We start from the raw sequence: 26,987 nt of genomic DNA on the forward strand, positions 1-26,987 counted from the left end.
AGCTGCAGATGTCTTTGCCCTCTTCCAAGATCAACTCCCGAAATAGGGGGAGGGGTGCATTGGGTCCTGCCTGCCTCACAGGTCCCAGATCCCGGGACACGTGAGGTCATTTGCCACCTCTATGGAGAACATCTTGCTTGAAGGATCATTCGGGAGCTACAAGGCGTGAGCACCACCTGCATGTTCTGAGCCCACTCTGCCATCATCAGTATTTCCCAGCCCGTACTACACGGCTGACCAGTCTGCGGAGAGCCACCAGTGCTGTCGACCAACCAGAGGCCTGCACGTGAGCTAAGCGGGCTTCTCTCAACCTGACCCCAGTCTGCCACACTCTTGACCCTTTTCCCCTCAAGGAGCCCAGAAAAGAAGCTACAGCCCCCTGCATCCTTGCTCTGTACTTGGCGATTAGATACCGTTCTTCCCTCACCCCGGTGTCAGCGATGGACTAAGTGACCGTCGGTGAGCAGCCGTGGGTTTTGGGATTCAACAGCTGTGAGGATGTAGTGAGATACACGGGACCATATTCTTACTGATTTTCAGCTTCTCAAATAACACTAGAGATTTCCAGTGACTACTATATGTATGTTGTCAAGTACAGGTTGCACTTTTTAATATCCCACTAAGAAAAGGCATTGCCAAATAAACTGACACGCCACTGGATTTAAGATGCATCCTGATATCAGGAAAAAAATAAGTACAGATCGTATTAGAACAAATGAAATGCATAGCTGTGTATAGCTGTGTGAGACTGCCCTGCGATCTAGTCCCCCCCCACTGGCAACTAAATGACACCTTGGGAAAGATGAAAATGTCCTGCCAGCGTTGTGGCTCAACAGGCTAATCCTCCGCCTTGTGGCGCCGGCACACCGGGTTCTAGTCCCAGTCGGGGCGCCGGATTCTATCCCGGTTGCCCCTCTTCCAGGCCAGCTCTCTGCTATGGCCCGGGAAGGCAGTGGAGGATGGCCCAAGTGCTTGGGCCCTGCACCCCATGGGAGACCAGGAGAAGCACCTGGCTCCTGCCTTGGGATCAGTGCGGTGCGCCGGCCGCAGTGGCCATTGGAGGGTGAACCAACGGCAAAAAGGAAGACCTTTCTCTCTGTCTCTCTCTCTCACTGTCCACTCTGCCTGTCAAAAAATAAATAAATAAAATTAAAAAAAAAAGATGAAAATGTTCTGTGCACTTCCTTCCCACATCTGTATGAAAGCACTGGACCAGAAGTACACTTGAGTTTTTGTAACTGTGATATTTTACGTTCACCAAAATCTCACTTTTCTCCATCTCAGTGTTGCATTGCCTCTAATACCTTTGTCATTCTACTCGAACAACTCAAGGAGCCCTCTCACCCATTTCCGCCAATTTATTTTTTACGATGTACTTATTTATTTGAAAGTCAGAATTAGAGAGAGAGAGAGAGAGAAAGAGACAATTGTCCATCTGCTGGTTCACTCCTCAAATGGCCGCAACAGCCAGGGCTGGACCAGGCCAAAGCTAGGAGCCTGGAGCTTCATCAGGGTCTCCCACATGCGTGACAGGGGTCCAAGTACTTGGGCCATCGTCATTGCTTTTCCAGGTGCATTAGCAAGGAGCTGGATCAGAAGTGAAGTATCTGGGACTCAAACTGGCACCCATATGGGATGCCGGCACTGCAGGTGGAGGCTTAAGCTCCTACACCACAGAACTGGCCCCTTCCCTCCAACTTAGACCCTTTCAAACCATTTCCCACCAGTCACCTCCACCATGCACTCGCCCTATTAACTGGTGGGGCTGCAGTCCTGGTGTGTATGTTGTCACATTCAAATCTAGGGAAGCACTACCCAGGTGAGGGTTGTGCTGTTTGCTGGCTTTGAGAGTGTGTGCCTCAAGGAAAGGAAGAGTTACTTTAAGTTCAAGAAAAATAAAACCCAGATGCCCATCAACTGAAGACTGGATAAAGAAAGTATGGTATATATACACTGTGGAATATCACACAGCAATTAAAAAGCGAAATCCTTTTGCAACAAAATGGATGCAACTGGAAACCATTAAACTTACTGAAAAAAGCCAATCCCCAAAAGACAAATACTATATGTTCTCTCTGATCTGTGGTAACTAAGAGTACCTAAAAGTTCATCTATAGGAGTGAAATTGACACTTCGAGATGCAACGATTCTAAATAGCCCTTGTCTCGACTATTGAGGAACTGTTTTTTTCTTCGTATTGTTGAAGAATCACTGTTCCTAAATATGTATATATGAAATGCAAATGGTTGCAATGGCCAGAGCTGGGCCAATCAGAAGCCAGGAGCTTCTTCTGGGCCTCCCATGTGGGTGCAGGGCCCCAAGCACTTGGGTGATCTTCTATTGCTTTCCCAGACATATTAGCAGAGAGCTGGATTGGAAGAGGAGCAGCCAGGACATGAACTAGCATCCATATGAGATGCCTGTGCTGCAGGCAGAGGCTTAGCCCACTATGCTACATTGCCGGCCCCAATAAAGTTTTTTTAAAATACAAACTGATGCTTAGATTTAAGTTCTTAACACGTTCACTCTAAGATAGGCATGTGTCTAAGCAAGATAGTCCAGTGTTCATAGACTTGGTATTTATGCCTTCAAGAAGAGGAAGGAAAGCTGGGAAGTTAAGTAAGAAATATGGTTTTCAGGCCGGCGCCATGGCTCAACAGGCTAATCCTCCGCCTTGCAGCGCTGGCACACCGGGTTCTAGTCCCGGTTGCCCCTCTTCCAGGCCAGCTCTCTGCTGTGGCCCGGGAGTGCAGTGGAGGATGGCCCAAGTGCTTGGGCCCTGCACCTGCATGGGAGACCAAGGAGAAACACCTGGCTCCTGGCTTCGGATCAGCGTGGTGCGCCGGCTGCAGCGCGCCAGCTGTGGCAGCCATTGGGGGGTGAACCAGTGGCAAAGGAAGACCTTTCTCTCTGTCTCTCTCTCACTGTCCACTCTGTCAAAAAAAAAGAAATATGGTTTTCATTCCAGAAGAAAAAGCACAGTAGCTTTCAAGGTTCATCCCTCACTATGGATACAACACCCCAGGAAATAATGTCCAGGGTCTGACCTCACAAGGTTTTCCCATCTCTACTATCTGTGGCTGCTGTGATACATACATGTTTGTTTGAAAGGCAGAGTGACAAGGAGAGACAGAGATATCTTCCATCTGCTGGTTCACTCCCCAAATGGCCACAACAGCCAAGGCTGGGGCCAGGCTGAAACCAGGAGCCAGGAGCTCCATCCTGGTCTCCCACATGGGCAGCAGGGGCCCAAGCACTTGGTCCATCGTCTTCTGCCTCCCCAGGTGCCTTGGCAAGGATCTGGATTGGAAGCAGAGCAGCCAGGACTCAAAGTGCTGCTCCAACATGTGATGCCAGAGCTATGTGCGGTGGCTTAACCCAGTATGTCACAACACCAGCCCCTCTCTGTGGCCACGTCTTAGCAAGGTGGTCCCTGGCTCACCCTCCACACCTGGGTTACATGATGTCATATCTGATTTGTTCAAGGAGCAAGGAGCAGAAATAAGACACACAGGCCAGGCAATTACTGTTCAAACAGCAATGTTTAGTTGCACAACACAAAAAGTCTAGCAACGCTTACACGACCACTCTGTCTGTTGGCTTGTTTTCAGTCGGGAAATTTAACCAGAATGTCACCATCAGCTTGGCTGGGACCAGTAATGTTTAAGAAAGGCGTCATTCTTGCATCCCGTAGGCGTGGACCTCTTGCTTCAACAAGAATTGGTTGTAGATTAATGGCCCACAAGTCACCAGCCTTGGAGCAAGTTGTATTCAGGTGGAGACTGGGGGTGAGTGGGCAGGGAGGGGTCTGTAAGACCGTGTGTGGGGCAGTGGCAGCCGACATTCGCAAACATTCATGCATCTGATGGGGGGCTTTGCCCTCCATTGGGTATTTTCCATTAGCCTACAGCGACCACCTGTGGTCAGGCTAATGCATTACACTAAAGGGGGGGTAGGAGCAGTCAGGGTTAAGTAGGAAGAGATCCCTCTTATTGCTAAGTGAACAGAAGGGTGATTTTTTTATTCTTCCTAGAGTGTACATCTTGCAATTTCTGGAGTTTGGTGTGTCTAGTTCTTTTTCAAAGTTTGGGGCTAAGGAAGCCAACTCCAGCAGCGTCTCTGGGAAGACCACTCTAAGTGGCAGCGTGAAGTGGGGAGGGTGCGTGACCACCCTCCGGGCCCTCACCAGTGATGATCTTTAAAAGGCGAGGCTGCCTCTGCTCCCCAGCATCTGTCATGATCCACCCTTCGTGCACACCTTCAAGCAATGAAGGCGATGCCCTTGTCCCACACTGGGGCGCACACGGCCACCTCAATGGATCTGAGAGGCACAAGAGTCGCTTTCTCGACCCTCGAGGGAAGCCAAGAGCAGCCCACGCTGAATGGATGGGGAGCAGTGCCATGCCCTTGGAGACGGGTACCAGCGGCTGGTGCGGGTTGGCAAGGGCAGAGGCGGCTCTGGATGGGTTCCTCCGCCCCCAGGTGGGCTGGGCCGGCTGACACGGACGAAGGAGCGGGGCAGTGCTGGCAGGAACTCCATTCCACTGGGAGGAGTGGTTTGGCCAAATGGAGGATGCAACTGACCTAGAGGCCACCGGCCCCTCCCACCTGCTGAGGGCTGGGAGGAGGGGGCATGGTGGTGGGCGGGACAAGCACAGCACTACGGAGGGCTCCGCCCAGCAGCAATTGCGGCTGGGAGGGGTGGAGGGAGAAGCAGCGCTTGAAACGGCCTTCATTCAGCAGTGGGGCGGGGGGTGGCTGGCACGGGTGGAAGGACAGTGCCCAGGAGGCCTTCTCCCTGCAGGGGAGTTGAGAACGGTTGATGGTGTGCAGACCAGCAGCTAGCCACAGACACACAAAACCGCTTGTCCAGGGAGGCTGTGATGCCGGGAGCCAAGCACCATCTTCCCTCTCCCACGCCCCCACCCGCACCCCTCGATCCTCCCCTGCAGGTCATAGGTGCCCAGCCCCACATCTCCCTACGGGACCACTCCCTGGCTTGTAATACTGCCGCTGTTCTGTCCTGACAGGTGCCCACCCCGGAGTGACACAGTGGGTGAGGGCAGGTTTGGAACTAGGCCTCCAGGAAAGACGGAGACCCTAGGTTTGGGGACTCTGGTGATCTGATCACCTCACTACCTCTTTCTCCTGGTCCACTGAATCTTAGGTCTTGAGCCTGTTTTTTTTTTGTTTTTTTGTTTTTTTTTCCCTAGCACCTGAGTGATAAAAGGACTGGGATTAGAAATGCTGGCATTCGTCGAGGACCAGTCAAACCCCTCGGTTGGACCAAGAGCTGGCCAGGAGGCTGTAAGAGGTTTTTGTAAACAGTATCACTTGGTGTTTCCCCTTCAATACCACTAAATGTTTCCCCAGCCCCAAATTTCAGCAACCTTACAGATGAAAGGAAACAGGATTACTTATTTGTGTAACAAACAGGGGGAATAAATGCATTAATAAATATAGGGCTAATGAGACAGGCAAGAAAAGACTCGGTGTCAGAGTGTGGGGATTACTGGGAATGCCTACGGGAGTCGGGAGGAGAGGGCGTCATGGAAAAGCAGAGAAAGACAGCAATGCAATGAGCTGCAGCACAGCCGAAGGGCGAGTAGGAAAAGCATCACGAGGGGTCAAGTACATGAGACAAAGCGAGCAGAGAAGCCAGCCCGAGGCGGGCGGAGGAAAGGGAAGTGTGTCCATAATTCGTCTCTGAAGCCAAACCATGGAGAAAGACAGACCCTGTAGATCGTGCCTGCCAGTTCTTCAGAATTGGTCCTTCCCGCCCCACCCCTGCCCCGCCCAGCGTCTGCCTCACCTTCCCAGCATGCGCGCTTCCTCTGTCCTGGCCCCGGGAGCCACCTGACTAGCTACTTTCCTCTTTGCCTCGGCCTGGATGTTCAGGGCTGATTTCAGCGCCTGATGGCAGAACCTTCTTTCCCACATCTCCCTCTGGCTCTGGTTTCTCCCGTCTCTCGGTTAGAGCTGGCTCGTGCTTTCAGCTGTGACTTTAAGGTGGCCTAAAACCCTTTTGGGAAGTAGACTGGGCATAAATTCTAAGTATGGAAATGAAGAAGTGCTCCGGTCTCAAAGGAAGTGAAAGACAACGGAGACAGGCAGAGGGGTGGAGAGACAGTAATGAATGAAGAAAGGCAGGGAAGAGGAGGAAGCAGAGGCAGGCGCTGGCCTGGGGGCAGAGACAAGGTGACAGGTGGTAACTTTGGACAGTGACCTTGTCACAGACCAAAGGATGGAGCTCCACTGCCAGGCACGGATTGTTCCTGCGGGAACCCAGCTCTGGCGGCTCCTCTCTTCCTTTTTTTCCAGGAAGTCCTACCCTTGCCCTAGACTACTCCCAACTTACTGGGAGGGTTGTCCTGAGCTCCCCACCCCCACCCAGGTCTCGCTGAGCCACCTGTCCTTGGAGAACCCCTGCAGCCCCACTACGGGGCCAGGTTCAGAGATAAGAAAGAGTTCCTGTGGTTCGTCTGTGCTCCATCATTTGTAAATGAAACCTGCCACAGACCTCTTGAGTGAGGCACACAGCTTTGTTCTGGGACACAAGGAAAGGAGACAGATAATGACAGTTATGGAGGAACCAGACTTACAAGGGACTTTCCAGGGAGGGCAATGAAAATACCCCAGCCCTATACACACACACACACACACTCTCACACGCGCACACACACAGGCACACACGTGCACACACAGGCACACTCTCTCTCATACACGCACACACACACAAACGCAGACAAGATGCTCCACAAATCAGACAGGCTTGTGGGACAGAGTTGAAAGAAAGGAGGTGGTTGGTGGTGGTATTTGGGATGCGTGTGTGTGCAGAGGTGGGTATGTGTGGGGACACAGAGAAGGGGCTGTCATGGGTTACTGTCGTGGCTGTCCTCTGTGTCCGCGCTCACCGGAGGGAGGCCTCCGCTGTCATTGAGCCGCTTGGCCCTGTAAGTCTCATAGTGGATGTTGTGTGTCACTTCCTTGAGGTCCTGGAGATGGGTCCTAAAGGACAAGGGGTGACAAGAGAGGGGCAATCAGGGGCGGAGAGAGGAGGTGGGGGCCCCCCGTCCAAGGCTAATCCACCACTTCCTTGGACTGGGCCCAAGATTGGGCCCCCTCCAGGACCAGTGACGTTTCCACAGCCCCTTCTGCTCCAAGACGGGGGCCGGAGCCAGGGTAGCACGCTCTTTGGAGACCCGCAGACTGGGGAAGGGAATCTGAGCAGATGACCCCTTGACCCCAAATAATTAACCTGCGACCTGGGCAGGCAGAGGGAGAGGGGACATCTTACCTGATGACAAAGTCTCGGAGCAGGGCAAACTCACAGTGGTTGAGGTTTTCCACTACAGACAAAAAAAAACAAGGGGTCATTTCACTACGGCAGTAACAGCTCGGGTCATGGAGGCATTTAGGGGAAGCCTGGGACAGGGGCATCTCGCAAACCTTCCAGACGCTTGCCCCCTCCAGCGCACCATATGTCATCCCTTGAACAAACATTTACTAAGCAGCTACGAGGGGCACTTGCTGTCCTAGACTCTCTGGAATAACAGCTAATAGCAACTGCTAAGTACCCCATTTTAACACAAGGGAAAACTAACACACGGGAAGTCTAGGAAACTTGCCAAGGCTTAAGACACGATTTCTATCTTTAAGGAAGCTTAGAATCTGATTGGGAGAAAGTAACACACAGAAAACGACAACTGGGGCCATCCTAAAGGCCACACATTACAGGATAAAGTCAGCCTGACCCAGAGAACCCGAAGCAGGCCGAGAAGGACCCCACGGCCACAGTGGAAGGGGTGAGACACACGTCCTCACAAATACTTCCAATTCCACGTAGATGACAAGCAAGTGCTATTTTTAGAAAAATCCCCACAAAGGGTTATGGGGAAATGAGAGCCAATGCCAGACAGTGGGGTGAGCTTCGGTTCTGGAATGAAAGTACCCAAGTCTGAAACCTAGGTTCCAGCACTAACATGTTCAGTTAAGCCCTTAACCTGTCTGAGATCCCAGGGCCTCGGTGGCTTATGTGAGGGTGCTGCAGAAGCTCACGGAGAGGGGTGGGTGTGTGGTCCAGCAGGTTAGGCTGCCCACTGGGACACCAGCATCCCTGCTCAGAGTGCCTGGGACACACCCTGGTGACTCTGCACTTCTGGTCCAGCTTCCTGCTACCACACCTGGGGGGCAGCAGATGATGGCCCAAGTGCTGGGGTTCAGCCATCCTTGTGGGAGACCCAGATGGAGCTCCTGGCTCCTGGCCCACTCCCAGCTGTTGCAGGCGTTTGGGGAGTGAACCAGCAGACCAACACTTTCTTTCACTCTGCCTTTTGAATAAATAAATATTTGAAAAGGTTCATGGAGAATGGAAGTAAACATTTATTTTGATGCATAAAATGTTGGAATCCATGCAGTTTTTCCATAACACACATTTTCCATGAACTTTTTGCCGACCTCTCAAATTCTTTTTTAAAGATTTTATTTATGTATTTGACAGGTAGAGTTACAGACAGTGAGAGAGAGAGACAGAAAGGTCTTCCTTCTGTTGGTTCAGCCCCAAATGGCCGCAATGGCCAGAGCTGTGCCCATCCTAAGCCAGGAGCTTCTTCCTGGTCTCCCGTGCGGGTGCAGGGGCCCAAGCACTTGGGCCATCTTCTATTTCTTTCCCAGGCCACAGCAGGGAGCTGGACTGGAAGAAAAGCAGCCAGGACTAGAACCAGCGCCCATTTGGGATGCCGGCGCTGCAAGTGGAGGATTAGCCTAGTGCGCCACGGCACCAGCCTGACCTCTCGTATTCTGACAATAGGAACACCTGCCCTCATAACCCCGTGTATGTTTCTCATACTGAATGAGGTCACTGAAGCAGTTCTTAGAAAACTCCCAGGATCATTGTCCATCCACAGTGAAATGGAAATGGCAAGATCTGAACAACTCTCACACAGCCCTTCCCTTGGCAACCTTTCTCTGGTTTGTTCAGTCCTTACTCATCTCTCTGTTCTGAATTCTCTTTTGTCAAGCCAGTGCCACCTGGTCAGGTGGTAGCTTGGTCTCTTACTGCCTCCTGCCTGTGAGTGCCACCTTCTCAATTAGACTGTAGGCTCCTCGCGGGCAGGACCTGCCAGGCATTTACTTTATATCCTGTATCTAGGACGGGGCCATGATTGTGGGTGTTGACTCCGTGGTTGCTGGATAACTGATGGACAGCAGTTCCTCCGGAAGCTGCGCGGAATTACCTTCGATGATCCCCCAGGGCGTTTTTCTGCCGAGGACCCTCTTGCCATTCACTTGGTACTCCTTGTCACTCCCCACCACAGCGAAAGGCATGCTCTCCTGCTAGACAGGGCGGAGACACAAACCAGACAGGTGCACGGTCATCCTCCTACGACCTGAGCACGCAAGGTCAGGCAGACAGGTGCTGGGCACCTGGCCTTGAACTGCACACTTGTGGTGCTCACTCAGTGTCACCACTGATGAAAAGAGGACTGGACTGAGAGTGGGGACTCCTGGGTCCACCTCTGCCTGGCTGGTTAACCTCAGGCAAATCAGCTTGTCTTCAACTGGAGAGCACTCTGTGCCTCTCACAGCGCGTTAGCCACATTTTGTTTGATTCAGAACCACTCTGTGGGCTAACTAGGACAAACAGCAGCCACCTGAGTGACAGCCAGACTCACCGAGGCCTTCCCCTGTCTGCCGTGAAGCCCACTGGCAGATACCCGCTCCTGCCTCTCCATCAGACGGTTCCTCATCCCTACCGGGCCATTGTACGTTTTACCAGCTGTGAGTTCCCAGACCTATTTGCCTGAGACATACTTGTTATTGTCACCGGACAAATTAACTAGTCACACATTGTTTTACGATGGGATCGGTTCATTTTATCCTTTGTCCTGTGCCACCATCATAGCGAGTACATAAACTAAGATGGCTGCCACGTCACAGGCTACATGATGCTTTGGGACAACTGTCACACAGGGTCCTTCCATGACCGAAACACCTTCACACAGCACGTGACTGTACTGGAAGGGCTGAGTACACAGCGTTCTCTCTCTGAAAATCAAGGTGAATGTTCCAGAAAGACCTGATGAAGGCGAGTTGTTTGAGCAGGAAGAGTGGTCTGGTCCTCCAAGAAGAGGACTGGACTTTGTGAAGATGACATTTCATCAATATGACGTATACGTTCTCAGTTATTTTAACACACAACTTGAGCATATTTAAACATTTAAGATTTTTATACATCATTTTTAAAAACTGATTCCCTCACCTCGATTGATCAATCTCCTGACCAACCACCTGTCTCATCTGAGCTTCTACTGAATTACCCACGCAGGACAGCGGAGGAGACTCCGGGCGGGAGCAGCCAGGGATTTCTCCCAGGGTGCCGTGGGTTACTAGAAAAGCCAGGATGTTGAGGTAGAATCACAGAACTGTGAGGATCCTCTGAAACCACCCAGGCTCATGGTTTCCACGGGCCATTCAGATCTGCACGCAGCAGGTGCCCAGCGGCTGTACAGGACCCGCGCTCTGTGCCCCATGTCACCTGGCCCAAGCTGCTGTCGGTGCACTTTGTAAGCACAGTTCTGAGACTTAACCGTTTTAAGGAGGGTTGTTCTAGGAGGAGAAAGAAGCCAGCGTTTCATAGAGGCAAAGTCCGAGTAGAGCACAGAGGCCCCTGGACCCCGGCCCGCCCCCACACCCCGACTCCGGCTTCGCCGGCAGCTGTGTGGTCTGGAGATGGAAGGCAATGCCAGCATCCGGGTGCAGGGAACCCCGCTGTGGTTCACAGTGCCGCTGTGCAGAGCCCTTCTCCACAGACGAGGTGGGACAGTGAGTGTGGAAAGGGTGGGAGCAGAGGCCAAGGGGCACTTAACACACAGCCCAGGACGCCGCGCGGCGTCAGCGTGATAGCCAGACGCCCAGGCACCCACCCGGATTTTGTCATTCTCCGTCTTGTCCTCCAGATCCTCGTCAAATTCCTTCTGAGGGTAGAATTCGATGCCATTTACTTCAAGCTCCTTGCGGACCTGGGGGGTGGGGGGAGCAAAGCAGGAGCAATGGTGGGGGGGAGGGGCATGCGCATGTGTGTAAGCTGCAGTGAGATGACCCCTGAGCCTCGCAAGCTCCAGTCCTGCAGTTATCACAGCCCGGCCTGAGGGAGGGAAGGTCCCAGCGGTGAGGGCTGCAGGGCCCCACCTGCAGGAAGGGAGGGGAAGCCGCCCACCCCAAGCCTGCTGGCTTCCTGCAAGGTCAGCTCAGTCTCACCTCCAGGGCACTACCAAGGACCTCTCCGGCGCTCTGATGGGTTCTGAGCTTCCTAAAGCAGCAGTTGTATTCAGATTTCTCTCAAATCTCCCCTCCCCAGGCCCCGGGCGTCCCCACGGGGCTGAGCTTACAGAAGATGCCAATAGGCTAGAAGGCAGTTGGTGGACCGATTAGTCCTTCAGGGAACCTGGCATGTGGGGAGTGGCTTCTTGTGCTCACAGTGACTCACGTGTTCAGTGAGCTGGGAGGCTGGAGCTGTGCTGACCCCTTCACAGGGTGCAGGTGCATGCAAAGACCCCCAGCCCCAGCCCCTGTTCTGGGTGAGATCTGGAGTGGGGGTGCAGACTGAGGTTGGGAGGTGGCTTGACCCAGGGCAGGGGAGGGCAGGGATGGAGACAGGAAGGGGACAGGGGCCTTCTCACCCTTTGCTTGAATTCGGACTTCTCCTCCAGGGTCATGGTGTCGGCCTTGGCGATGACAGGGATGATGTTCACCACTTTGCTGAGGTGCTTCATGAACTCAAGATCGAGAGGTCGCAAGCTGGGGCCACAGGAGGCAGGAGTGTCAGAGCCACTGTCACACTCCAGGGCCCCCTTGGTAGGGAATCGGGCTGAGGCCAAGAGGCTGCAGCTGTCCCCAGACACACGGCCACCGCCTCTCTGTCTTCAGAACGCCCCCAACCCCTGCCTGGCCCCGTCTTCTTCTTTAGGTCCCCTCTAGAGCCTGCTGCTCTTTAAGCCCCCTCGGACCACTCCTTCACGACAGCTTCTCTGACCCGGGAATTTCTCACTCCCAGGACCACCCGTGGACCATCATCCCCGCCCCACCCCTGCCCCCATATGTCCGGCGCCCCAGCACTTGTGTGTGGCTTCTGCCTGTGGGACAGCATCTCTTGCCAGGTCTCCTCCCAGTCTGAGGGCCGTGCACCCCTCTCCTGATTCTGGTTTTCGACACAGGAGACTCATTAAGTCAGACTGGTGGTGCACGCTGTCCATGGGTCAAGGACCGGCAAGGGATAAAGCCAATCTTTTACTGAGATCTTGGGCCTGAGCCAGGGTTCTTGCTGCATTTCCCACCTCCTCATCACTGAACCTACTGGATACTGGCTCCTCCAAACTTTAGGACCTCCGCTGCCCCTGCTGGTACCATCCGCTTGGCACTGACATCTCGCCCAGCAGCTGGGCCCACTAAGAAGTTGATGGGACACACACTAGACGCCCACAGCAGGGTCCCCTGTCTCCTCCGGGCCTCTCACTCCTCGGGCTGTCCCTGCCCTTGCTGTCCTGGGGTGCACCTGCTAGCCGCACAACTCCCAAATGCCCTGCTGGGGTATGCCTTCATCTCAGGACCCGTGGCTCCTCGAGCTGGGCAGGCCACCCTCCAAATGCCTGCAGCTGGTTCCACACCCAGCAAAGCACCAGCCCCAGTCTGGTAGCGCCACCCACCCCCCACCCCCCATCCATGCCTTGACCAAGGCAGGTATTTGTTGAACAAACAAGGAAGCCTGCACTCCTGTATCCCAAGTTCTATCAGCCAGGGCAGCTGTGCTGTGGTGCAGGGACACCAGCGGGCAGTATGGTGGCTAACATCGACCCTCGTGGCAAGAGGGTCAGGCTTCCTCGTGGACAGCCCGGGGGATCCCAAAGCCATAGGATTCTGACAGTGCTGTCTCCTCGGCCCTCCCCAGCCGAGTCAAGGTGTTGAATATCTGATCCAGAACAGGCAGTGGAGATGCAGCCAGAGCCAGGCCCTGGGGCAGGGCAGGGCTGGTACATACGAGTGTCCCGTGGGGGAGATGAAGTAGAGGCAGCAGTGGACACGGGTGTCGGGGATGCGTTTCTTCCTGGCGATGTTCACCTCCTCCTTCAGGAACTTCTCGTACTGCTCGTTGATGTACTTCTCAATGGGCTCCCAGCTGAGGGTGGGGCAAAGCCAATGGAATGCCCCGGAAGGACAGGACCATGGTCAGGCCACCGTCGGCTCTCACTCATCCCCCGTGGGCCTAGGATACCCAGCGCCCCCGGCCCCCCATGGGTGGCTTTCCATGGTGGTTAGCAAGGACAGAACTGCCCGGGGAACCCAGCCTCTGCCTGGGCTCTGGGAAGCTCGGGGCAGGGAGGGTGCGGGTGGGTCTCAGCTCTGGGTGTCCCTCCTGACAGAGGCTTTGGGGCGGAGGTCTCGGAGCAAGCCACGTACCAGTTTTCATTGTTGATCTGGTCTCCAAAGCCCGGGGTGTCGATGACCGTCAACTTCATTTTGACCCCGCCTTCCTCTATCACTGGGGGGTGAAGAGAAAAGGCACCAGGGCGGTCAGCCCTGCAGCTCATCCCAAGTGCCTTGCACCTTGCAGCCCCCGAGCCAGGGAGACAGGGGCTGCTCCTCTTCTTCTGGATTAATTGTTGGAAAAGTCAAGTTCAGGGTCTTCCTCACTCAGCACCCTGCCCCAGAACACTCTCCTGCTTCGTTCTGGCCTAGCCCTACCTGAGCTTTCGTTCCCCGAGACAGCAGTCTAAGGAGCTGGCTTCCTGGACTTGAGTGCCTAATTCCATTGTCATGAGGTTGCCTCTCATGGGTCTTATTCCCCGATTACCCTATCCCCCGAGCCTCTGGTCCCCGCCTGGGCCTCACCATGCCCGATAGCTTTGATCTCCACCGTCTTGGGTATCTTCTCCTCCCGACTCCAGCTGGAGGCCTTGCGGCTCACTTGGGATTTGAAGAGCGTGTTGACCAGCGTCGACTTGCCCAGTCCACTCTGGCCTGCAGCAAGGTAGGAGGACAAGAAGGCAGGGAGACCCCAGGTCCACCTCCGGAGCCTCGGAGCTCTCCCACAAGCTTCCAGAATTCCGGAGCTGCGATGCAGGCCTATCTCCCATTTGACCACTCACTGGGGAGGTGCGGGGGAGCGGGCAGGTGGGAATGGCCCCTGCCTACTGGAAATGTCAAATGGAAACAGCCTTCCCAGCCTGGATCTCCAGGGCCACTGGAAAGGGGGGGCGACCTCTGTATTTGTCTAGCATAGCAGGTTCTGGCTTTGGATGGTCTAGGTTTCTGCTTGGCTTAAGTTTCCCATCTTTAATAATACTGAAAGCAAGAATAGAACTACGATGCCTTCTGACACTTCCCCCCAGCACATGATGCACTTCCCCATCTGTTAGTGCAATTCGTCTTTGTGTCAGCCCCGTGAGTCCTGCAGCAGAGCTATCTTTATCCCCAGCTGAATGGTCCTACAGAGATTAATCCTCTTCTAACATAAAACGTGTGCAAGGCAGCATAACTAATACATGCCAAGACCAAGGGCCTGCACCCAGACTCCCTGAGCTCTGTATCCATTCTTTATTCTAGCGTAGTAGTTTCTAAATTGTGCTCTCAAAAGCCCTTGTATCCTGTGGAGATACAAGGCTACTTCAAAATGTTTGTAGGAAAATGATATTAAAAGATTAGGGACTAGCACTGTGGCTTGGTAGGTAAAGCCACTGCCTTCAGTGCCAACATCCCATATAGGCGTCAGTTTGAGTCCTGGCTGCTCCACTTCTGATCCAGCTCTCTGCTATGGGAAAGCAGTAGAAGATGACCCAAGTGCTTGGGCCCCTGCATCCACATGGGAGACCCGAAAGAAGCTCCTGGCTCCTGGCTTCAGATCGGCCCAGCTCCAGCCATTGTGGCCAATTAGGGGGTAAACCAGTGGATGAAGACCTCCCTCCCTCTCTCCCCCTCTCTGCCTCTGCCCTCTGTAACCCTGCCTTTCAAATAATAAATAAATCAAAAGTTTATTGGAGTGCAAAAGAAAGTTGAAACCCATGCTTTTTATCATGTGCTTTTTCCATTAACTTTTTGAAGACTCTTGTATGCATGGATTCCAAAATTTTTGTACCAAAATAACTTTTTTTTTTAAGATTTATTTATTTGAAAGACAGTTACAGAGAGAGGTAGAGACAAAGAGAGAGCGCTTCCATCCACTAGTTCACTCCCCTGATGGCCACAATGGCCATCCAAAGCCAGGAGCTTCCTTCAGGTCTTCCACGTGGGTGCAGGGGCCCAAGGACTTGGGCCATTCTCCACTGCCCTTCCAGGCCATAGCAGAGAACTGGATCGGAAGAGGAGCAGCCAGGACTAGAAACGGCTTCCACATGGGATGCCAGCGCTTCAGGCCAGGGCATTAACCCACTGTGCCACAGCACCGGCCCCATAACTTATCTTTTAATTCCATTTTCCATGAACTTTTAAAAAATTCTACTTATTTGTTTTGAAAGGTATATTGCTAGAGATAGACAGGGAGAGAGAGAAAGTGATCTGCCATCCACTGGTTCATGCCCCAAGTGGCTACAATGGCAAGGGCCGATCCAGGCCAAACCCAGGAGCACAGAACTCCATTCGGATTTGCCACATGGGTGGCAGGGGCCCAGGTACTTAGACCATCTTCTGTTGTCTCCCCAGGTGTACTAGCAGGGAGCTGGGTGGGAAGCAGAGCAGCTGAGACTCAAACCAGTGCTCTGATGGGGATGCCAGTGTCTCAAGAGCTGGCTTCACCCACTGCACCACCATGTGGCCCCTCCATGCATACCTGGGAAGAGGGGGTCAGCGGCAGGGCCCCAGACTCCTCCACTTCCTTCTTATGGCTCCCTGCGCCCCTGTGTGATGCATGCAGTCCTGCAGAGAGCTCACCTCCAGGAGTCCCACAGCTAAGATGCATTTGCACACCACAGGCCTGAGCAGTGCTTCTCACAATTTAATGCGCACATGAGAAAGCCCTGCCAGTGCAGAGCAGCATTTAACTGGCCTTCCAGACGAATCACATGCGCAGCAAAGTCTAGGGAGCACTGCTCTGGAGCATTCTTGTGAAGTATTAGAACAAGGACAGGGGGCCAGCGTTGTGGAACCAGGGTCTCTGGGTTCAAATCCTGGCTCCACTCCCAATTCCAGCTTCCTGCTAGTGGAAGTTGGCATTAGCAGGGATTTGGGGAGTGAACCGGCAAATGAGAGCCCCCTCCTCTCTATCTCTATCTCTCTATCTCTCTATCTCTATCCCTCTCTCTCTCTCCCCTCACCTCTCAAATAAGTTAATACTTAAAAAAAAAGAAAAAAAAAGGAGATGAGGGGCCGGCATTTTGGCATAGAGGGTTAAGCTGCTGCCTGCCACACCAGCATCCCATACAGATGTCAGTTCGTGTTCCGGCTGCTCCACTTCCTATTAGCTCCCTGCTAATGTGCCTGGGAAAGCAGCTGAAGATGGCCCATGTACATGGGCCCCTGTCAGCCATGTAGGAGACCTGGCTTCAACCTGGTCCAGCTCTGGCTGTGCAGCCATCTGGGGAGTGAAGCAGCAAATAAAGTTCTCTGTCTCTTCCCCTCTCTTGGTAATTCTATCTTTCAAATAAATAAATCTTTAAAAAAAAAAAAAAGGTAAAAAAGGAGATGAGTTGGAGAGGTAGGACCACATTAGACAAGGAGTCTAACCTTATCCTGAGGCTAAAGAAGAGTTATTGATGGGTTTTGAGCAGGTTGAGAGATGCATTTTCTAAGTTGGAAAGATTATCTGGTCACTGATGGACAATGGACAGAAGAAAGGAGGCAGAGAAGGAGGAGGGTTGGTGCCACTCCAAGTGGACCTGCCAGGGTCCAAGAGCCATTTGCTGTTGTTCTTGAACTGACCTCGAGATAAAGAGTTTGTACCAGGGCTAGTATTGTGGGCTAATGGGCTAAGTCGCCACCTACAATGCAGAATCCCATATGGTTGCTAGTTCAAGTCCCGGCTGTTCTACTTCTGATCCAACTCCCTACTAATGCGCCTGGGAAAGCAGCAGAGGATGGTCCAAATGCTTGGGCCCCTGCACCCACATGGGAGACCTGGAAGAAGCTCCTGGCTCCTAGCTTTGGCCTGGCCCAGCCCTAGCTGTTCCAGCCATTTGCGGAGTGAATTAGCAAATAGAAGATTCTCTCTAACTCTGACTTTCAAATAGATAAAACAAATCTTTTTTAAAAAAAGAAAGTTTGTACCAGACGTAAACCAACTATGTCGCGGAGCACACTGTGGAGTCCAGACAGCGTAGTTTATAGCCGGACAGTCTGGATCATTTACACTCTGGCTCGTGCTCCGTAACTCAGAGTGGTCAGCATTCTGGGCGGAAGAGCCAGGTGGCCGTGGCAATGCAGTTGTGAGACCTCACTCTGCCGAGGGAGGTGGCAGGGGCAGAGAATGGGGCGGGCTGAGACAGTTACAAGACAGATTTGAAGGCTGATTAGATTGGGAGATAAGGGAGTGAGCACCTCACTGCCGCTGGGAAAAGGCCCCCTCCTGAGCCAGTGCAGAACCAGTGACCAAATCCCTGGGGATTCTCTCGAAGCTGTAAAGCACTATGAAAATCAGACCCCGCCCCCATCCAACCCTCCCACCAGCTCCTGGAGGTGAGAAAGGACCCTGATAATTCTCCCAGGCTCCACAGGCTCAGAGTGGGAGGCGGCTGCCTGTGGACGCCCGGCTGCCCTCCCAAGGCTACCCCCTGCATCAGCCAGCCCTGAGGGCCGGGGGCCAGATTCTGTGATCAGCCCAAGACACCCTTCTTCCTACAAAGAACCAATCCTCAAGAAGGCAGGGCCAAGGCCATTTGGGGCAAAGGAATAGGATCCTCAGTGCTACCTGGCACCAGGCCCACCAGCGACCCCGTGGCCTCTCATACCCACGACCATGATGTTGAAGTCAAAACCGGTCTTCATGGTCTTCTTGCGCATCTGCTCAATGATGGTGTCGATGCCGATGTAGCCCAGCAGGTTGGAGTTGATGCTGACCGGCTTCATGGGCACTGCCGGCTTAGGCCTGGGCTCAGGCACCAGCTCTGACATGGCTGCGTCCGTCCTGGTCTCGGGGAGCCCTGCAAAGCAAGGTGGGAGGGTAGGCGGAGTTGGGGGAAGAGCAGGGGGCACGTGGCAGCCACAGTTACCAGAATCATACAGAGTTGGGACTGGAAGGGGCCGTAATGTCACCCAGTGCGGGTCCCTCATGTCACTGATGAACAGACTAAGGCCTGGAGGGGAGAGGACTTGCCTAAGACAGAGCGCAGGGCAGATGTAGGCTCGCCGGTTACTGGGCACGTCCTCTCAAATGCACATCACCACTGCACCGTGTGCCGAGCCCAGGGCTTCCCACCTTGGCTCTACTGGCTTGTGGATAATTCTTCGGGTGTGGGGGGCTCTCTCCTGGGCATCACAGGATGCTCAGTGGCATCCCTGGTCCCTACCAGATGCCAGGAGCAGCCTATTTGGGACAACCAAAAACATCTCTAGCCAGCAGCAAAGATCCCCTGGGGGGCAACATCTGCCCACTGAGAACCTCCAGTCTCAGAGATGTCTGAGGTCATTCAGATGTGAGTCCTGTCTCCCCGGGGACAGGGCAAGGACCCTTTGGGATCCTGGATGCCGTGGAGTGACTGTCACAGACCTCAGCAGAGTAAGTCTCACCCCCTCTCCCAGCCTCAGTACCCGCTGTGTTCCCTGAGCTGCAAAGTCAGGGTGTCTGTGTCTGGAGGAGCCCCAGACACCCCCCTAGCCAGGGTTTTGAATCTGTGGGGCCAGTGGGGGTGGGGTTGAGATCCACATGAGGGCAGTCACTTGCCTAGGATGACAGAGAAAGGAGAGGCTAAGGAGACAGCCCTTCCCCAGTGTGGGGAGACAATCACCTCTGGGTCTGGCAGACCATGTTCACAGCCGGGCCACCGCCCACCAGGTAGCCTCCAAATAGGGCAAGCCATAAAATGGGGTGAAGCAGACAGAGCCTGGCTCCAGGAAAGGAGTTTGGTCTGGCAGTTAAGATGCCCGGGTCCCATCTGGGAGGGCCTGGGTCCAGCTCCTGATGCCAGCTTCCGGCTAACGCAGACCTGTGAGGCAGCAGGTGACGGTGTACATGGGTCAGTTCCTGCTCCACACACCGAGACCTGGACTGAGTTCCAGGCTCCAGGCTCTGGTCTGGTCCAGCCTCTGCCATCTCGGGCATTTGGGGGAGAGAACCGGAGGCTGAGAGCTCTTTCTGCCTGTTTCTGTCTCTCGCTCTGCTACTTGTCCGCTCTGTGGACTTGGGTGGACCGCCTGCCCCTCTCTGTGCCCACCCCACTCTATAGAAGGGTAAGATCAAGAATGAGGCTACAGCGAGCCACAGCAGAGATGAGGCTCAGAAGCACTGATGTCAGTACCTCGCAGGCCCAGACCCTCTTCCCCGTGCCCCTTTCAAGCTCACCGGCGTATGGGAAAGCACCTGCCAAAGGGAGACGCCCCAGATGCTAATTTCACAGGCATAGTTATTGGACTCCATGGTCTCTGAGGATGCCTCCCAGCTTTGCACCCTCCTCGCTTTGCGATTCTAGAATCCTGTGGCTCGTGATGACCGTCCTGCGGAGCCTCAGCCTTGCAGGATGGGGCAGCAGATGGGCAGCAGGGAGAGGGGGTGGGAGGGCCTCCCTCCCTACTCCCCGAACCCAGCCAGGAGTCTGCTCTTGGACCCCCGCCATCTGGTCCTTGCACCAGTACCGGCAAAACCTCTCTCCCGGGTCACTCGCAGGCACAGCCAAATCCAACAAAAGCCTGGGACCTCCCCAGGGCCTGGCGTGGCTCCCTCTCGCTTCCCAGGAAGCTGTTGCCAGCCAGGCGGCTCCAGGCAGCAGCAAGATTGGCTCAGCTCTGCAGCAGCTGACTCTCAGCAGCCTGCCCCTGCGCCTCTCCTCTCGCACGTGGTACACGGCCCTGCTCAGCACACCTGCGCTGGGGGTCGTGCCCCATTTCTGCTACCCAGCTGCTCACACAGGCGGGCCCTTTTCAATTCCCACCCGGCTCTACAGCTGAGCCCACAATCACGTTCTGAGACTCACCTGGGGAGGAGGGGCGGTCTTATCCCCAGTTTAGAGACCTAGAAAGTGAGTCTTGTGCTTCCCGATGGGGGCTTACAATGCAAGTGTCCTCGCTTACAGCCTACTCAGCCTTAGCTTGTCAACCAGAGTCCCCAAAGAGCATTCCCAAAACAGACCCTGGCGCACGAGGAGACCTACAGATCCCTGGGCCGCTTCTAGGACCTGCAGGAGGCCTGCTGCAGGTCCAGGGCGTGGGCACATATCAGCACTCACTGCACTGTACAGTGCACCTGCTGGCAAGGTGGCCCCCTCCCAGCCACATGCCAATTACATGCCTCTCACATGCTAGCAACAGCCGCCAGGACTGCAAATTTGCTTCAGCCGTTACTACAGCTTTGCTGGAAGACCCTGGGCCCCCTCCAGTCCCTGGCCAACTCCTGCTATCTGCGTTCCCCTCTGACAAGGATGCTCGTCTTCTGTGCGGCCTCGGGCCATGGTGGCTCACACTGGTGCTCCCCACATCCGCTCATTCATCCACTCATTCCATCCCATCTGGGCCGCTGTATAGGACATGCTCCAGCCAAGGACACTTCCGTGCTAAACAAGGCTGGGGCCCCGGGCACCCACGGTCTGGCAAGGGTGCCTGAGAAGCACTCCGAGGCCGCCACAGCAAAGGACCATGCTGTTGTAGAGTCGGATTCTACAGCTGCCCCAGTCCCGGCAGGGCCATCTCAGCCAGGCAGCTGACCCAGGTTTGAATCCCAGCTGGGTGACTCCTGTGAGCCTCAGTTTTTCTCCTAGGAAAAGTGGGGAGACTGCTCACCTTGCTGGGTTGCTGTGAAGACCATACGAAATCGTGACCAGAAACACGGCACTGAATATATGCTAGATCCCACCCTGCTGTAGGGCAGGAGCCACGTCTTACCCAAGGTAGCTAGCACACCACAGGCACTCAGTCCAAGTGAGTGATAAATGAATGAATAAGCGAATGAATGAAAGCCCCTTTCTCCTCCCTCAGACACTGCAGATGAGCCCTAGGCAGCAAAGGCTGCTCTGTGCGCCAGGTCAAGCCAGGTGGAGCTGTTAAGAGAGACTTCCTCCTTCCCCGAAACAAGGGATGGGAGAGAGGCTCCACAGGGTGGGAAAAGCTAAGGATGGGGCCACAGCAGGAGGCAGTGGGAGTCTGTCATCCTGGCTAGCTGGTCCTTAGGGCCCCTCCTAGGCTCCCAGCTCTCCCTGAGGCCCCGGAAAGGAGGGGATCTGTGTGCAGCACCCCCTGCCAGGAGCCACCGGCCCCATCAGTGCTCCAGGAAGAGGCTTTGTTGCCGCCGGTTTCGGTTCCACTCCCAGGCAAAGCTAGGACCTGGAGCTGTCTTTTGCAGGCAAATGAATGGCTTTGTCTTTGTCTGGCCCAGGGACCCCACCCCTCGGTTGAGAAGGTGGCAGTAGGAGGAGAGAGAACCTTTCCAGAATAGCACCTGCCTCCCTGGCCCACCACTGGCCTCCCCAGTCCCCCCACCCCCACTCCCAGAGGCAATCGCAGCCCACCCGGGCTTCGGCGCTGGACTCAGAAAGGGATCACAAAAGCGCCTCCCCTTTCTCCTTCCTCCGCAGGAGCACAGACACACCACGCACAGGACCCTGGGACACCCCTTCCCCCATCCCAGTCCTTGGAGGCCCAGGAGTTCCCTAGGAGACCACCAGCTGATGCCTGTCTACGCGTGGGGGGAGGGGATTCCCGTGTCGGCGCACCCGGCTGTGTTCCGGCTGGAGGTGGCCTGGATACCTGCGCGTGGTGTGTCTGAGCTTCAGCGTGGGGCTTTCTGGGAGGATCTGGGTCCCTGCCTGCGTGTCCGCGTTCCCGCGAGTGCCTTTTTCCAGACTGTCTCTCTCTCGAGGTGTGTGCGTGCGTCCGCGCATCTGTCACGGAGCGTGGGCTCCCGGGAGCAGCAGCCCTCCCCCCCCGTAGCACCTCTGGCCGCGGTGGCCGCCGTGGCCGCCCTTACCTTTGGACATGAATCCTCCTTTGTCTCGGCTCCTCTCGGGAGATGCTCTGGGCGCGGGGCTGCAAGGCTGAGCGGGGCGCGGGCTTCCCCTGGGCCAAGCGGCCCCAGCAGCCGGGCCTCGCCCCTCCGCACTCTCCGCCCACCCGCCCGGCCCGCGGCCCCGCTGCCCCGCCGCGCCGCCCCTGCGCCCCGCGCCGCCGCGCCCGCCCCGGACCTCGCCTCGGCTCGCTCGGCGCCGCGCTGCTCCTGCCCGCGCGCACCGATGCCGCCGCCGCCGCCGCCGCCGCCTCTGCCACCCTCACCACGTGACCCGCGCGGCCGCCGGCCCCGCCGAGGGCCCCTCCCCTTCCCGCGGCGCCCAGCCCCAGAAGGTGCCCTCTCCCAGTCCCTCGCCCCCTGGGCTGGGGCGGTGCGGGGGCCACAAGGGCCCGGTGACAGCGCAGGCGGCCGTGTGCGCGCGTGAGTCACACGGTGGTTGGATGCTGCGCGGGCTCCCAGCGCTTACGCCCGGGTACGGGCGCCTGTGGGGCCGAGTTACGCCGAATGATGAACCCCTGTAACCTTGGGGCTCCTTCCAGCCATCAGAAAAAGCTTTTGTGCGCTCGGGCACGGTTCGCGGACAGCCTTGCGAGGCCCCAGGTGCGCAGGCGTGCGGGCTAGTGGAGGGGACAAAGCTGAACCTCATGTAGGGCGTGGAAACAGGTATGGTAGGTGCACGCGGGTGGGCACCCTGGGGAGAGGGAGGTTCTGGAAGACTTCTTGGAGGAGGAGAGGGCCAAGATAGGCAAACGGAGGTGGGAAGGAGGCTGGAAGGGCATCTGTGCAGAGGAGCCAGCGGAGGTGAGGAGGCCGAGGGACAAGCCGGACGGAGCTCCCGGCGCAGCTGAAGCAGAGAAGTGCCAGTCAGGGACAAAGAGCTGAGAGGTTGAGAAATTCCCAGGCTTGGAAGTCAAGCTGGCCAACCAGTGCTCAGCCGAAAGAGCTGCCATCCAACCCATGAGCCCCTGGGGACGGTGCGTGGAGGGGGGCGCCAGGGGGCAGGGGTGGCAGCTTCACAAGAGCCCAGGGATGGAGAGCAGGGACTGACAGCCGGATGGTCAAGTACTGAGAAGGGAAATGGACAACACTGACAGCGGGCTGGATGGGACGAAGGCGGGAGAAGCACTAGGAAGAAGAGGGTGCCCAGGCTTCCAGGTAGGGGACAGAGGGTGGGCAGGGCCCGCAGCTCTGGCCGCAGGCAGGGCAGGCGGGAGGCAGTCCAGGAAGGATGGGGACCCGGCGGGCCACTGGCCGTCCACTCTGCATCTCAGGAGAGAGCTGAGGCCCCGGAGGGAGGCGGAGGGCCCCAGCCTGAGGGCAGTGCAGGACAAGAAGGCGCCTGACCACCCACACGCCCAGCTCAGGTGTTGGACCCGGAGCTCTCCAAGCACCTTCGCGGGCCCAGGCTCTCCGGCTTTCACCTGTTGGGAATGACGCTGCCCAAATCAGAATCCCAGGATCTGGTTCCACGCGGCTCGCGGCCACGCTGGCTTTGGGGTGACTGCAGGTGTGCCACAACCTCTCGGAGGCCGAGTGCACTCCCAGCCCTTGGGCTGACCAGCCGGTCGAGTTCTCCGTGGGCCTCCCGCATAGACAAGTCTCAGATTCACCTCTCAGGACTAAAGAAATGGAAACGCCCAAGCAAGGCGCCTTTTAAACAAGTATATTCCTGAAAGGCTGAGCAGGAAGGGACTGGGGTCTCAGAGGAGGTCGTCCTCTCCCACCCCGAGGAACGCTGCAGTGACCACCGCCGCTAGGCAAATCACCACCTGGGGAACGCTAGTCTGTAATTTCGTGCAGGAGGTCTGCTTTTAAGCCTGGACTCACCCGTTGATCACCTGATTATGCCAGTTCTGCGGGAAACAGACACCACCACAGGAAACGCTAGCTAACAGGACTCAGCATAACTGCCCCTCCTCCAGTCTCCCCCATAAACCCTGCTTCTGATGGCTTCCCTCCGTCCAACCTCTGACAGCCCCCCGCCCTGCTGTCCGCTGCCCCCTCATCTCTGACTCTCCAGCCTTCCTTTCCCAACCTGTCCGAGCGCGATACGGCTTCAGGCTTACACACCTCCCACCACCGCCATGCCGGCAGCCAGGCAGCCCCAGCCAAGCTCCATGCATTACCTTGGCGTGCTCTGGCCAGGTCCAGCGTAGCAGGCTCCCCTGTGCCATGGCCCTGGGCTGGTGCAGTGCTGTTTCTTTTCATTGGTGGGAAGGTAGCAAGGTCTGATGTGGTAGGGGTCTTGACACTGTCCAGTTTGGTCTCCCTAGAGGCTGGTTCCAGGGTGATGGGGAATGAGGTGACTGGGACAACTGAGCTCGTGGCTGTGCTCAGCTTGCTTCTGTTCAAAGCAAGAGAGTTCAGAGCTATGCCCACCTTGGCTGTATTTGTTCTGGTCAAAGTCAAGGGTGTACCCAACCTGACTACGTCCACTGCAGTTGTGGCTGGGCCCAGTTTGACTGGATCTGGTACGGCCAAGTCCAGGGATATGCCTCTTGTGGTCAGGTCTGGCTTTGCTGGGGCTGCTGGAGCCGTGGCTTTGCCCAGCTTGTCTGGGGTCGCGGTTTTTAGATCCAGAATCTTGCTCGGCTTGGTTGTCCGTACTGTGGTCACATTCAGGGCTGGGCCTGGCTTGGTTTTGCCCGCTATAGCCATGGTCATGGTTTTGCCCAGCTTGGTATCTGCAGCAGGGAGTTCTGTGCCTGTGTCCAGCCTGGATGAATTTTGAGATGCCAAACTGATATTCAAGGTAGGTCTGTTTTTGGCCATTGCAGCCAGCTGTCTGGGTAGGTCTGGCCTTGTTGTGTCCAAAGAAGAGAAATTCATCACAGGGCTGGCCCTTTGGAGACCTCTCTGGGGTCTGGGGATAGCCCTGGACCGGGACTTACCTCTTCCTGGGGGAGCTCCAGTGCGCCCTGAACCCTCCCAGCCTGGTCCCGCGAGGCTTGGTGAGCGCTGCACTAACTGGGTTTGGAAAGGTAAGGCCAGGTATGAACACACCAGAGGCTTCTTCACTGTGGGCATCCTGCTGGGCTTGGCCAGGCCCGGGTTCCCGGGGCCCTCAGAATGGACCGTGCCCCCTGGCAGTGGGTTCGTGGGTGGCGAATCTGCTGGAGTGGACAGCCTGCTTTCTCCCTGCGTGGCAGCCTCTTGGCTCAGGGTGGGCAACTCCTCCCAGTGAGAAAGGAGGGGGTCCAGGGACCTCGCCTGACTGTTCTGAGAGATTGTCAGGGAGATGGAGCTGAGCTTCCTGGGTGCAAGGCTGCTGGCCGGCAGGGAGCTCAGGGCGGCCCCCGGGGCAGCTCCAGTCTCCTGGAGGGGCACACTCCAGGCTCTGGCTGCAGGGCCCAGGCGGCTGGCAGTCGGGGGGATGTGGCTTTTGGAAAAGGCATCCAGGTGGATGGTCTTCCTGGGGGCTGGAAGGAGCGGGGATACCCCTCCAGGGAGCCTGGAGGGGCGGGCAGGGTGCCCCAGCATGTGGCCATGGGAGAAGGAGGCTCCAGGGCCCGGGGCTCCCTGTGGCTGTGTCTCTGGAGGAGCCGGAGCAAAGTTGTGGTCCATGCAGGCTGCTCGTCTTCCCCTGAGATAATCAACAGAGAGAGGGGACCAGGCAGGGGTGAGGCACTAGGGCCTGCAGGTCTCAGCGTTCGCCCTCCTGACTGCGGTGGGCACCAAAACTATGCATGGTTTGCAAGCTTGTCTAGCACCAAAATAAACTCATCTTTTAATTCCATTTCGCACAACATTGTGAGGCACCTTTGTGTCTTCCTACATGTTGCCAACCTGCACACGCCTCACACACACTGGCCAGCTGCCACCCAGGGGTACATGGACGCGTCCACTGAGCCGCTTCCTCCAGCATGAGGGAACTCGGGGGTGGGTTTACCTCTCCCTGTGCATGGGCCTGAGGGTGGCCCCTCTCTCTGGGGAGCGCTTTGCGGAGGTCCCACATCCAGGGACCCCAGAGGACAGCAGTGACTACTGGACGCCTATCTGCCTATTTCTTCCAGAAGGAGCCAAAGGGCTCCAGGCTCCCACTCACAGCAGCCAAGACAGGGGCTCTGGCATCAGGTCAGAGACCGAGGGATGACCACCTTGGCTGGAAAACAGGGTCTGGATCTGGGGCTCCTGTCCAGAGCCAGGAAAGAGCCCTGGGCTGGCCTGGGGCTGCAGCCAGAGCGGCTGAGAGCCCCAGGGAAGGTGGGCTTGGGAAGTGGGGAGGAAATTGGGGCTCAGAGAAGAGACCTGTCCAGTGAGTGAGGCACAGCCACTGCCCCCCCCATGTCCCCAGGGGTGCCAGGCAAGGAGGTGGGCAAGGCACCACCGAGGCGAGCCTTTGGGGTAGGCACCAGCCCAGGCCCTGCTGTCAAAGGAGGGATGCTGGGCTTGAGCTCAGGTGATGGTTAGAGAAGGCCCCGAGGTGAGAGGGCAGCACTGTCCTGAAAATCCAGTGTGGTTCCCAGGCTGTGTCTGGTGGGGGCAAGATTGCAGGTGAGCAGGCAGACGGCTGCCTGGATGTGGGGAGTGGGCAGGGGATAGGGGTGTCGAGGATGCTGCCTGGGACTGTGGCCGGTGGGCTGGACAGAAGGGTCTTTCCCTGAGGTGGGCTCTGGGACCCCCGGACGGCCAGCCAGTGCCCGCTGCGGACTCTGAGCACTGGAGTTGTTTTCCTCGCTCTCAGCACAGCAGGCACGTGCTGCCTGGAGTCTCAAGCCAGGTCTGGCGGGAGGGGTTAGTTCCAAATGTCAGAGAATGGGGGGGCGCTCTCAGAGCCGAGTCCCTGACGTAGATCTGGATCCCTCCCAGTGGCACCCCCAGCCCCTCAGCCCTCTCTAGCCGTGGATTTGTA

At 56.2% G+C, this 26,987-nt stretch overlaps 1 protein-coding gene across 6 annotated transcripts; it reads right to left on the reverse strand.

Annotated features, from left to right (window-relative positions):
• Positions 1-3,580: 3,580 nt before the first annotated feature.
• Positions 3,581-25,699, reverse strand: SEPTIN3 (septin 3). Of its 6 annotated transcripts, none has more exons than XM_062201934.1 (11): positions 24,262-25,699; positions 17,934-18,125; positions 13,888-14,016; positions 13,456-13,537; positions 13,037-13,174; positions 11,682-11,799; positions 10,926-11,021; positions 9,237-9,336; positions 7,298-7,349; positions 6,915-7,008; positions 3,581-4,798 (listed from the first exon to the last, which is right to left on the reverse strand). In XM_062201934.1, exons 1-11 carry the CDS (start codon positions 25,697-25,699, stop codon positions 4,733-4,735), a joined length of 2,505 nt encoding a protein of 834 aa, XP_062057918.1. In that variant the 3' UTR covers positions 3,581-4,732. The 6 variants fall into 6 exon arrangements, with proteins under 6 accessions (XP_062057918.1, XP_062057923.1, XP_062057922.1 ...); XM_062201939.1 differs by lacking the exon at positions 24,262-25,699 and adding an exon at positions 22,097-22,204 and having other exon boundaries at positions 9,237-9,333; XM_062201938.1 differs by lacking the exon at positions 24,262-25,699 and adding an exon at positions 22,097-22,204.
• Between the last annotated feature and the right edge of the window lie 1,288 nt (positions 25,700-26,987).

This window comes from Lepus europaeus, chromosome 10, assembly GCF_033115175.1.
Source record: "Lepus europaeus isolate LE1 chromosome 10, mLepTim1.pri, whole genome shotgun sequence".
Classification (NCBI taxonomy): domain Eukaryota; kingdom Metazoa; phylum Chordata; class Mammalia; order Lagomorpha; family Leporidae; genus Lepus; species Lepus europaeus.